The sequence below is a fragment of the Lutra lutra genome, chromosome 12 (assembly GCF_902655055.1).
Source record: "Lutra lutra chromosome 12, mLutLut1.2, whole genome shotgun sequence".
Taxonomy (NCBI): Eukaryota; Metazoa; Chordata; class Mammalia; order Carnivora; family Mustelidae; genus Lutra; species Lutra lutra.
Window position 1 is genome coordinate 48,144,343 of NC_062289.1, and position 12,395 is coordinate 48,156,737.

Genomic DNA, 12,395 nt, shown 5'->3' on the forward strand with positions numbered 1-12,395 from the left:
GGGGAAGAAGAAAAAGTTCTGGAAATGGATGGTGGTGATGGTTGTACAACATTGTGAATAGACTTAATTAAGGCTGAGATGCACACTTAAGAATTGTTAAAATGGTAAATTTTATGTTATGTATATTTTACCACAATAAAAATTCTAAATATTAAAAAAAAAAAGCAAACAAACTGGCCAGTCCTTAATTAGCCAAACCATTTTCCAGTTAAATCCAGTGTTGATCTGTTGCAAATAATTAACACCCTACATAACACAGTAAGCAAGATTACTTACGAGCAAAATATTGCCAGGGTAAGTAGGTGCTTCCAAAGTCTACTGATCTTTCCAAGACCCAAAGATCAGGGCGAGGAGAATTTGCAAATTTGATGATAAGATAGGCCACATGGAAAAGCTGATAAGGCAAAGGAGATACAGTTATTCAAGTCACCACATCTACCTGCAACCTTGACCATCTTTGTATGATGCTGATCCGAAGGCAACAAGCATCTAGCCACCCTCTCTTAAGATCCAGACTCTATTTCTAACTGTCCATTAGACAACTCTATCTGGGAGCAGGCTCTCAAGCTTACCATGTTCAAAACCAAATAATCACTTTTCTTTCTCCTCCAGATCTATTCAGTAATTTTGTCACTTCTTAATCATTATACCCTTGATTTTTAACCAACTTACAGAGCCTCTTAAAGTCTGTACCTTCAAGAAATCAGATTTCGAGCAACAAACATCATGTGATAAACCTTCCCAGGACCAAGAGCCAAGTGTGTCTCCTGGAGTGTCATGGCCTTTGGTTGGTTCCAGGTCTTAGAGAGCTAACAGCTTCAGAACGGAGAGCAGAGAGGCTCTTTGATAGAGTGATAGCACCTCCTTCCCCTGAACCATCTCCACTGTCTCCTTTTATCCTAATTATTCTCCCTCTTTTTAATTTTTAATTTTCTCATTCATTTTACCCATGGCCAGGACAGTGCAGAAAGATGGAAGAGACAAGGGGAGACTTCGGTCCTTTCTTCGCCCTCCCACTCATGAATCCCAGCATGCCTCCCACAGGGGACCCCAGGAGGCCTTGCAGTTCTACTCCTACCCCTTCCCCAAAAACTTATCTGGCTTGGATTTTGGACCCTGAGAGTCTATTTCCTAAATTCCTATATTTTCCTAAAGGACCCTGAGAGTCTGTATATTTTCTAAAGTTCTGGTTTGACAACAAATACAGGTGTTAAATGTGTTAATGAGAGAGGATTATCTCTACCCCACATGCTCAACACCTCTCACATTCCCTGACCCTAAGTAACAGATCCAACAGTGACTTTCAGAAGAGGACTCCCCAAGCTATTAACTAGCCCAGTAGAGCCATTTGAATGATGAGCACATCTAGTTAGAGAGAGAGGCAGTACTCAGATTCTGTGAGATCCTTTAGTTTCTTGGGGAAGAAAATAAGGGAGTTTCCCCTTCATATTTTTTTACACACTGTAATATGGTAAGAATTGTATACTTTAAAAACTGAATTCTGAGAACCAGTAGCTACTTATAAATGTTCCAAACTTGGTACTAGAAGCCAAAATCTCTGGAACAATGATTCTCAAATTTTAGCCTCAGGACCCCTTCACACTTTTAATAGTTACTGAGAACCTCTAAAAGCTTTTGTTTATGTGGATTATATCTATTGATATGTACCTATATTAAATATAAAGGTTGAGAAAATTTAAAAATATATATCACTAATTCACTTCAAATAGTAATAAATCCAATGCATGTTTAAACATAAACACCAAATTTTTGTGAAATTTCATGATTATTTTCCAAAATTTAAAAATTATACAGAGAATAGTGGCTTTACTTTACATTTTTAAAGTTTCTTTTAATGTGTACATTTGATAGAAGTCAGCTTGGATTCTCCTATCTGCTTCTACATTTAATTTGTTGTAACATATTGTTTTGGTTAAAGTATTTAAAGAAAATCTGGCATCCCATAAATCTATTAGGGGGAAAGGAGGATCTCAAAGCTTGTAGACCTCCTGAAAGGTCTTGGGGACCTCAGTGGGTTCTTAACCACACACTGAGAAGCAGCGCTCTTGGTCATAGAGGTTACTCTTTGTTCTAAAAAGCCCCTTGGCTTTTTCTCTGCAGAAGGAAGAATTGTCACACCAATTACTAAAATCCCTAAGTTCAGTTCATTCTATCCTAGTCAAATACTGGCCTTTAATCTTGGAAAAAACTGCCTCCCTGGACTCAGATTAATGTTCCCAGATTGTTTACTGATCCTTGGAAAAAATGATCCAACTTCATGGAGAGAAACTAATTAGGAATTGTAATAGTCTGAAAACCATAAGGCAATACTGAAAGGTAGGAGAAATAATTTCCTAAAGACACATACCATTATCACATAGTGAAGGAATTCATAGGAAATCCCAGAACTCCAAATTTGGAAAAATCAAAACAAATATATTTCCCTGAAAACTATTTGCATATCTGTCTTAGATCACATCAAAGTAAGGCTGCTTTTGGATATAAGTAATAAAGAATATAAAGGAAATATTTTTGGACACAGGAATCATTCAAAACAGTCTTAACCTCTTCCTCTGAAATTCTACAATCATAGCACACACACACACACACACACACACCCACACACACCTCAAAAAACCTATTTTTACTTAACTCTTTATGATCTAATGGTTACTATGTTCTAGGTACTGTTAGGCACCTCACGAACATTCTCTCTCAAGAGGTTAAGTAACATGCCCAACGATTCTAGGTATAAAAATCCTGAGCCGATGTGTATTCTACTCACTGATCATTAGCTAGACCACAGAACCTAAAAGATACTTAATATTTGACCTGTTTTACCCTAGGGGGAATAATTTGTCAGAAAACTTCCAAACACCATTATTTCTAAATATACTAAGATTGCATTACAGGAAGCCTGGAGATGGGAAGCTGTATTATATACATCTTCAGGATTATTTGCGTGCATTAGTTTTCCAAAGTTACACTTTCTGCTGTTGGAAAATCCAAATAAATGAAATAGCCTTGGTGGCTCAGAAGGACTACTCTTTTTGTTTCACTTCATACTGCTCCAAGGTCATATGTGATTCCCCTGAAGAAGGCACAGCAGTTAAAAATTCCAAATCTAGGAGGAACAAGATGGTGGAGGAATAGGAGACCTAAATATCACCAGGTCCCAGGAATTCAGCTAGATTGTTATCAAACCATTCTGAACACCTACAAACTCAACAGGAGATAAAAGAGAAGAAGAGCAGCAATTCTAGAAACAGAAAATCAACCACTTTCTGGAAGGTAGGATGTGCGGAGAAGTGAATTCAAGGTGAGAGAGGGAAAAGAAACATGGGGTGGGGAAGGAGGGAGCCAGCTCCCAGCAAGAAGTAGAGCAGCAGAACACAAAATTGGAACTTTTAGAAGTCTGCTCCCTGGAAGGACATCGCTCCAGAAGCTAAGCAGGGACGGTGTGGTCTCAGGACCCACAGGGTCACAAAAAGACAGGGGGTGTCTGAGTATAGCAGAGCTCTCAGGTATTGGAGCAGGGAAGCCAGCTGCAGAGATGGAGCAGAGAAGGGAGCTCTCAGCTCAGGGTAACCTTAAACTGTGATCCAAGGCACAGTCAGGCCACGGCTCTTTAAGCAGGGATCCCACAAGCAGCAGATCCAGGGAGAATCACCTTCCTCCTCCAGGAGGAGCAGCGCAGGAATCAGCTGGGTTTGGAGACTCCAAACGGGTCCATGAACCAGAGATAGAAACACTCGGTCACAGGCTGGGTAAGCACTGAGTGCAGCCGGAGACCAGGCAGACGGGAGTGATTGACTGCTTTTCTCTGAGGGCGCACTGAGGAGTGGGGTCCGAGCTCTTGGCTCCTCTGGGCCAAAGACTGGGAGGCCGCCATTTTCATTCCCATCCTCCAAAGATGTAGGGAAAGTATTCAGTAAACAAAATCTCCCGAGAGGGAACCCAAGCAGATTACTTAGCCTGGCCCCAGGCAATGGTGGTGCAATTCCACCTTGGGCAAATGATGGGGTCCGTGATCAAAGGAGCGAGACTGATACAAAGCGAAGGTCAAGCAAAACTTTATTTCATGCCAGCACCAAGAATCAAACCAACCAGCCGGGGCTGTCTCTTACGGAGAGAGAGACCAACCCCACCTTCACAGACTAGCTTTTATAGAGCAAAGGCCATGTGGTAGAGCCTGGCCAATGAGACTGTCTCCACCTGGCCTGATTCGTCCTTGTATTCTGGGCTCTGTTATCTCCACCTGACCTGACCCATCCTTGTATTTGGGCTCTGTTATCAGGAACTGGTCAACCATATTTTACTGGTTTCCCAGACTTGCTTTTAAGAAAGTTCCACTGGGGGGGTGGCAGGGTCAGTTTAAGTTTTACGGCACAAACAACAAAATGGCTGTTTAACTGAGATGGAGTCGCTCCAGCTAAGTAGGCCCCTACAGCAAAGACATTTGAGAATCACTGCAAAAGGCCCCTCCCCCAGACGATCAGCAAGAACATCCAGCCAAGATCAACTTCACCAATCAATGAGAACTGTAGAACTCCAGAGCTAGGGGAAAGAAACACAGAATTCATGGCTTTTTCCCCGTGATTCTTTAGTCTTTTAAATTTGTTTAATTTACTTTTTTCTTATTCTATTTTCAAAAAATTTTCCTCTTTCCTATTTCAACATTTTTAAACTATTTTATCTTATCAACACCTTTAAAAAAATCTTCTTGAGGGGCGCCTGGGTGGCTCAGTGGGTTAAAGCCTCTACCTTCAGCTCAGGTCATGATCCCAGGGTCCTGGGATCGAGCCCCGCATTGGGCTCTCCGCTCAGCAGGGAGCCTGCTTCCCCCTCTCTCTCTGCCTGCCTCTCTGCCTACTTGTGATCTCTGTCAAATAAAAAAATTAAAAAATTTATTTTAAAAAATAAAATAGAAAGAATAAAAAATAAAAATCTTAAATTTTCATTGCTATCATCATATTCTATCCCTTCATTGTATTTAACCTTATTTTTTGTATACATATAGGTTTCCCTTTCCTTAAAATTTTGGGATACAGTTTCTACTAAGAGATCAAAATATACCCTAAATCTAGTGCATGGCTTTGTTCTAGTCTCCAGCCTTTCCTCTTTTTTTCTTTTCTTCTTTCAACCAACTTCTTATCTTAATCAATTTCTTTTTTAGAATCTTTGTAAATTTTCACCTTTAGAGTCAAATTCCATCCCTTTATCGTGTTTATCCTTATTTTTGTGTGATATATATATATATATATATATATATATATTTTCTTTCTTTAAAATTTTGGGAGGTAGTTTCTTCTAACAGTCCAAAATACATCCAACATCAAGTGTGTCAGTTGCGTGGCTCACCAGCCTAATATATATATATATATATTAAGTATATTATAATATATATATTAGATATATATATGTATATATATAGATATCACCAGCCTACATATATATGTAAATTTTTTTCTTTTTTTCTCCTTTCTTCTCCCTCTTGTTTCAGATCTCTTCTGATTTGATTAGTGTATATCTTTCTGAGGTCATTGCTCCCCTTTTAGTATTTTGTTCTCTCAGTCATCTATACTTATCTGGATAAAATGACAAGGCAGAAAAACTCACCAAAAAAAGAAAAAAAAAAAAAAGAATAAGAGGCAGTCCCAACGGCTAGGGACCTAATCAATATGGATATTAGTAATATATCAGAACTAGGTTCAGAATGATGATTATTACCAAGGTGTTAGCTGGTCTTGAAAAAAACATGAGAATCCCTTTCTGGAGAATCCCTTACTAGAGAATCCCTTTCTGGAGAAATAGGATCCCTTCCTGGAGAAATAAAAGAACTAAAATCTAACCAAGTTGAAATTAAAAAAGCTATTAAGGAGGTACAATCAAAATGGAGATTCTTACTGCTAAGATAAATGAGGCAGAGGAGAGAATTAGTGATATAGAAGACCAAATGATGGAGAATAAAGAAGCTGAGAAAAAGAGACAAACAACTACTGGACCATGAGGGGAGAATTCAAGAGATAAGTGATACCATAGGACAAAACAATATTAGAATAATTGGGATCCCAGAACAAGAATAAAGAGAGAGAGGGGCAGAAGGTATATTGTAGCAAATTATAGCAAAGGATTTCCCTAAATTGGAGAAGGGAACAAGCATCAAAATCCACGAGGCACAGAGAACCCACCTCAAAATCAATAAAAATAGGTCCACACTCTGTCATCTAAGTAAAACTTACAAGTCTCAGTGACAAAGAGAAAATCCTGAAAGCAGCTTGGGACAAAGAGGTCTGTAACATACAATAGTAGAAATATTAGATTGGCAGCAGACTTACCAACAGAGACCTGGCAGGCCAGAAAGGACTGGCATGAAAAATTCAGAGCACAGCACTAAATGAGAAAAATATGCATCCAAGAATACTATATCCAGCTAGGCTGTCACTGAAAATAGGAGTGATAAAAAGCTTCCGGGACAATCAAAAACTGAAAGAATTTGCAAACACCAAACCAGCCTACAGGAAATATTGAAAGGGGTCCTCCAAGCAAAAAGAGAGCCTAAAAGTAACATAGAGCAGAAAGGAACAGAGACAATATACAGTAACAGTCACCTTATAGGCAATACAATGGCACTAAATTCATATCTTTCAATAGTTACCCTGAATGTAAATGGGCTAAATGCCCTAATCAAAAGACACAGGGTATTAGAATGGATTAAAAAAATGTCAATATACAGTCTACAAGAAACTCATTTTAGATCTAAAGATCTAAAATGAGTGAGTGAGGGGTGGAAAACAATTTACCATGCTAATGGACATCAAAAGAAAACTGGGGTGGCAATTCTTATATCAGATAAATTAGATTTTAAGCCAAAGATGAGGAAGGACACTATATCATACTTAAAGGGTCTGTCCAACAAAGGGATCTAACAATTTTAAATATCTATGCCCCTAACATGGGAATAGCCAATTATATAAACCAATTAATAATAAAATCAAAGAAACACATTAACTATAATACAGTAATAGTAGGGGACATTAACATTCCCCTCACTGAAATGGACAGATCATCCAAGCAAAAAGATCAACAAGGAAATAAAGGGTTTAAATGACACACTGGACCACATGGACATCACAGATATATTTCAAACATTCCATTCCAAAGCAACAGAATGCACATTCTTCTCTAGTGCACATGGAACATTCTCCAGAATAGATCACATCCTGGGTCACAAATCGGGTCTCAACTGGTACCAAAAGATTGGGATCATTCCCTGCATATTTTCAGACCACAATGCTTTGTAACTAGAACTCAACCACAAGAGTAAAGTTGGAAAGAACTCAAATACATGGAGGCTCGGGCGCCTGGGTGGCTCAGTGGGTTAAGCCACTGCCTTCAGCTCAGGTCATGATCTCAGCATCCTGGGATCGAGCCCCACATCGGGGTCTCTGCTCTGTGGGGAGCCTACTTCCTCCTTTCTCTCTGCCTGCCTCTCTGCCTATTTCTGATTTCTCTCTCTCTCTCTCTGTGAAATAAATAAATAAAATCTTCAAAAAAATAAAGAAAAAAACATTCAAATACATGGAGGCTAAAGAGCATCCTACTAAAGAATGAATGAGTAATCCAGGAAATTAAAGAAGAATTGAAAAAATTCAAGGGAACAAATGAAAACACAACTGTTCAAAATCTTTGGGACACAGCAAATGCGGTCCTGACAGGAAAATATATAGCAATACAAGCCTTTCTCAAGAAACAAGAAAGGGGGCGCCTGGGTGGCTCAGTGGGTTAAGCCTCTGCCTTTGGCTCGGGTCATGATCACGGGGACCTGGGATCAAGACCTGCATTGGGCTCTCTGCTCAGCGGGGAGCCTGCTTCCCCCCATCTCTCTGCCTTCCTCTCTGCCTACTTGTGATCTCTGTCAAATAAATAAACAAACAAATAAATAAATAAATAAATAAGAAACAAGAAAGGTCTCAAGTACACAACCTAACTCTACACCTAAAAGAGCCGGAGAAAGAACAGCAAAGAAAGCCTAAACCCAGCAGGAGAAGAGAAATAATAAAGATCAGAGCAGAAATCAATGAAATAGAAACTAAAAGAACAGTAGAACAGATCAATGAAACTAGGAGTTGGTTCTTTGAAAGAATTAATGAGATTGATTAAGCCCTGGTCAGACTTATCAAAAAGAAAAGAGAAAGGACCCAAATTAATAAAATCATGAATGAAGAGGAGAGATCACAACCAACACCAAAGAAATACAAACAATTATAAAAACATTTATAAAACAATTATAAAAACAAACAATTATGAGCAACTATATACCGCAAATTAGTCAATCTGGAAGAAATGGATGCATTCCTAGAGATGTATAAACTACCAAAACTGAACCAGGAAGAAATAGAAAACCTGAACAGTCCCATAACCAGTAAGGTGATTGAAGCAGTCATCAAAAATCTCCCAACAAACAAGAGCCCAGGGTCAGATGGCTTCCCGGGGGAATTCTACCAAACATTTAAAGAAGAATTAATACCTATTCTCCTGAAACTGTTCCAAAAAATAGAAATGGAAGGAAAACTTCCAAACTCATTTTATGAGGCCAGCATTACCTTGATCCCAAAACCAGACAAAGACCCCAACAAAAAGGAGAATTACAGAGCAATATCCTTGATGAACACAGATGCAAAAATTCTCACCAAAATACTAGCCAATAGGATCCAACAGTACATCAAAAGGATTATTCATTAGGACCAAGTGAGATTTATTTCCTGGGCTGCAGGGTTGGCTCAACATCTGCTAATCAATCAATATGATATAATACATTAATAAGAGAAAGAACAAGAACCATATGATACTCTCAGTAGATGTTGAAAAACCATTTGACAAAGTACAGCATCCTTTCTTGATCAAAACTCTCCACAGTGTAGGGATAGAGCATACATACCTCAATATTATCAAAGGCATTTATGAAAAACCCACAGTGAATATCATTCTTAATGGGAAAAAACTGAGAGCTTTTCTCCTAAGGTCAGGAACACTACAAGGATGTCCACTATCACCACAGCTATTCAACATAGTACTAGAAGTCCTAGCCTCAGCAATCAGACAACAAAAAGAAATAAGAGACATCTGAATCAGCAAGGAAGTCAAACTCTCACTCTTTGCAGATGGTATGATACTTTATGTGGAAAACCCAAGACTCCACTCCACTGCTAGAACTCAGACAGTAAAGTGTCAGGATATAAAATCAATGCACAGAAATCAGTTGCATTTCTATACACTAACAGTAAGACAGAAGAAAGAGAAATTAAGGAGTCGATCCCATTTACAACTGCACCCAAAACCATAAGATACCTAGGAAGAAACCTAACCAAAGAGGCAAAGAATATGTACTCAGAAAACTATAAAGTACTCATGAAAGAAATTGAGGAAGGCACAAAGAAATGGAAAAATGTCCCATGCTCATGGATTGGAAGAACAAATATTGTGAAAATGTCTGTGCTACCTAAAGCAATCTACACATTTAATGCAATCCCTAACAAAATACCATCAATTTTTTCAAAGAAATGGAAAAATTATCTTAAAATTTATATGGAACCAGAAAAGACCCCAAATAGCCAGAGGAATGTTGAAAAAGAAAACCAAAGTTGTCAGCATCACAATTCCAGACTTCAAGCCCTATTACAAAGCTGTCATCATTAAGACAGTATGGTACTGGCACAAAAACAAACACACAGATCAGTGGAACAGAATAGAGAGCCCAGAAATGGACCCTCAACTCTATGGTCAACTAATCTTCGACAAAGCAGGAAAGAATGTCCAATGGAAAAAAGACAGTCTGTTCAACAAATTTTGTAGGGAAAATTGGACAGCCATATGTAGAAGAATGAAACTGGACCATTTCCTTACAACACACTAAAATAGACTAAAAAATGGATGAAAGACAATGTGAGACAGGAATCCATCAAAATCCTTGAGGAGAACATAGGCAGCAACCTCTTCTACCTCAGCAACAGCAACTTCTTCCTAGAAACATTGCCAAAGGCAAGGAAAGCAAGGGCAAAAATGAACTATTGGGACTCCATCAAAATCAAAATCTTGTGCACGGCAAAGGAAACAGTCAACAAAATCAAAAGGCAACCGACAGAATGAGAGAAGATATTTGCAAACGACATATCAGATAAAGGGCTAGTATGCAAAATCTATAAAGAACTTATCAAACTCAACACCCAAAGAACAAATAATCCAATCAGGAAATGGGCAGAAGACATGAACAGACATTTCTGCAAAGAAGACATCCAAATAGCCAACAGACACATGAAAAAGTGCTCCACATCACCCGGCATCAGGGATATACAAATCAAAACCACAACGAGATACCACCTCACACCAGTCAGAACAGCTAAAATTAACAAGTCAGGAAACAGTCAGGAAACAGATGTTGGTGAGGATGCAGAGAAAGGAAAACCCTCGTTGGGAATGAAAGCTGGTGCAGCCACTCTGGAAAACAGTATGGAGGTTCCTGAAAAAGTTGAAAATAGAGCTACCCTATGACCCAGCAATAGCACTACTGGGTATTTACCCTAAAGATACAAATGTAGCGATCCGAAGGGGGATGTGCACCTCAATGTTTATAGCAGCAATGTCCACAATGGTCAAACTATGGAAAGAACCTAGATGATGTCCATCAACAGATGAATGGATAAAGAAAATGTGATACACACACACGCACGCACACACACACACATACATACATATACATACGCACACACATACATACACAATGGAATACTATGCAGCCATCAAAAATGAAATCTTGCCATTTGCAACGACATGGATGGAACCAGAGGGTATTATGCTAAGCGAAATAATTCTCAATCAGAGAAAGATAATTATCATATGATCTCTCTGATATGAGGAATTTGAGAGGCAGGGTGGGGGATTGTAGGGGGGTAAGGAGGGAAATAATGAAAGAAGTTGGGATCGGGAGGGAGACAAAGCATAACAGAGTCTTAATTTTAGGAAACAAACAGGATTGCTGAGGGGTGGTGGAGAGGGAGAGGGTGGCTGTGTTATGGACATTGGGAAGGGTATGTGCTATGGTGAGTGCTGTGAATTGTGTAAGACTCATGATTCAGACTGGTATCCCTGAAGCAAATAATACATTATATGTTAATTTTTTTTAAATTCCAAATCTAGGAGCAAGTGCAGATACAACTCAGTGTGTCCCCCCCCCCCCCACCTATATAAGCCTGCCACCCTGATTTAATAAGACCACCAATTCCACCAACTCATCTTCCAGTGCCCATAGGATGGGACATCCCACTTCACACTTCAAAATCCTTCCTTCCTTTTTCTCTTGGGAACTTGTTTCTGATGTTCCTCAACACACATCTGAGTGCCCTGACTATAGTTAGCATGCACTTTCTTTCTTCTGACTCTAAACCCTATGGATTTTCCATCACCACCACTGCTGTGTAACTTGTAGCCAATTCTTGACAAGTACTTCAGCTGGGATCTGTAGATTCAAAATGTCACTGCAAGGCACAGTGAGTGGTCCCCAAAGTGGATTTACAGCTCGGCTCATGCATCTCAAACCAACAGGTATGAATTTATTCTTTTCCACTTGATTACTTAAAATTATATGCCTTTTAAATGGCTCCTTCTGTTAAACTCCCATTATCAGTTACGTATGTCTGCTCTGTGATCACTCAAAATTCTTCGACGCACTCAGGAATGACGCATGAGATTCACCAATCCAAGCAAGGGCCCTTCATGAGGCTAGAAAGAGCCAGACTATGGAATCACTAGAAGCAGGAGAGCAAAGACAGAGTTGTGCATTTTTGAAGAAATAATATTTGGGAATCAAAGATAAGGAGGAAGAAATGCCCAGTAAGGACTGAGTTGTCATCTTCTCTCCATAGGCTTTTGGACTGAGCTGAAGATGGCTTAAACTTTGTTCATGATCAATCAGGTAGAGGTACAAAGTAATCTTTTAAATGATGTTTTAAGAAACAGATAATAATCATAATAGGTGGAGTGTGAGGCACTTTGACTTCAAAAGCCTTCAAGGTGAGCGGGTGAGATGAGATGGCATCATCTGTCCCTTGCTTCTCTGCCAATGCTCTCCATTTGGAAACCTCTGAAATTCCAGCCAATCATTTCAAGGCCTTCCCAGATGGCATAGTACATGTTCAGTAAATGTCACAGATGGGTGGATGGATGAATATTAATGTTGTGTAGTTGTCTTCAAGTTCAGGAGGCAGAGGTGAACCCCCAAGTGGTCCTGTCTGGTGCCCAGGCATGGTGGGGACGTCTAAGGCTGGAGGAGAACCAATCCCTTGTAGTAAATCCTGGCCCGGCCACCCACCAGGTATGTGACTCTAAGTGTCTCACTG

At 39.4% G+C, this 12,395-nt stretch overlaps 1 protein-coding gene across 2 annotated transcripts in view; it reads right to left on the reverse strand.

Moving 5' to 3' along the window:
* LAMA3 (laminin subunit alpha 3) overlaps positions 1–12,395 on the reverse strand; it is a 262,818-nt gene that overhangs the window by 195,075 nt on the left and 55,348 nt on the right. For both annotated transcript variants that reach the window (XM_047697035.1, XM_047697036.1), the window contains exon 3: positions 277–394. In XM_047697035.1, the coding sequence (XP_047552991.1) occupies positions 277–394 (118 nt within the window). The remainder of the gene's footprint in view (positions 1–276; positions 395–12,395) is intronic.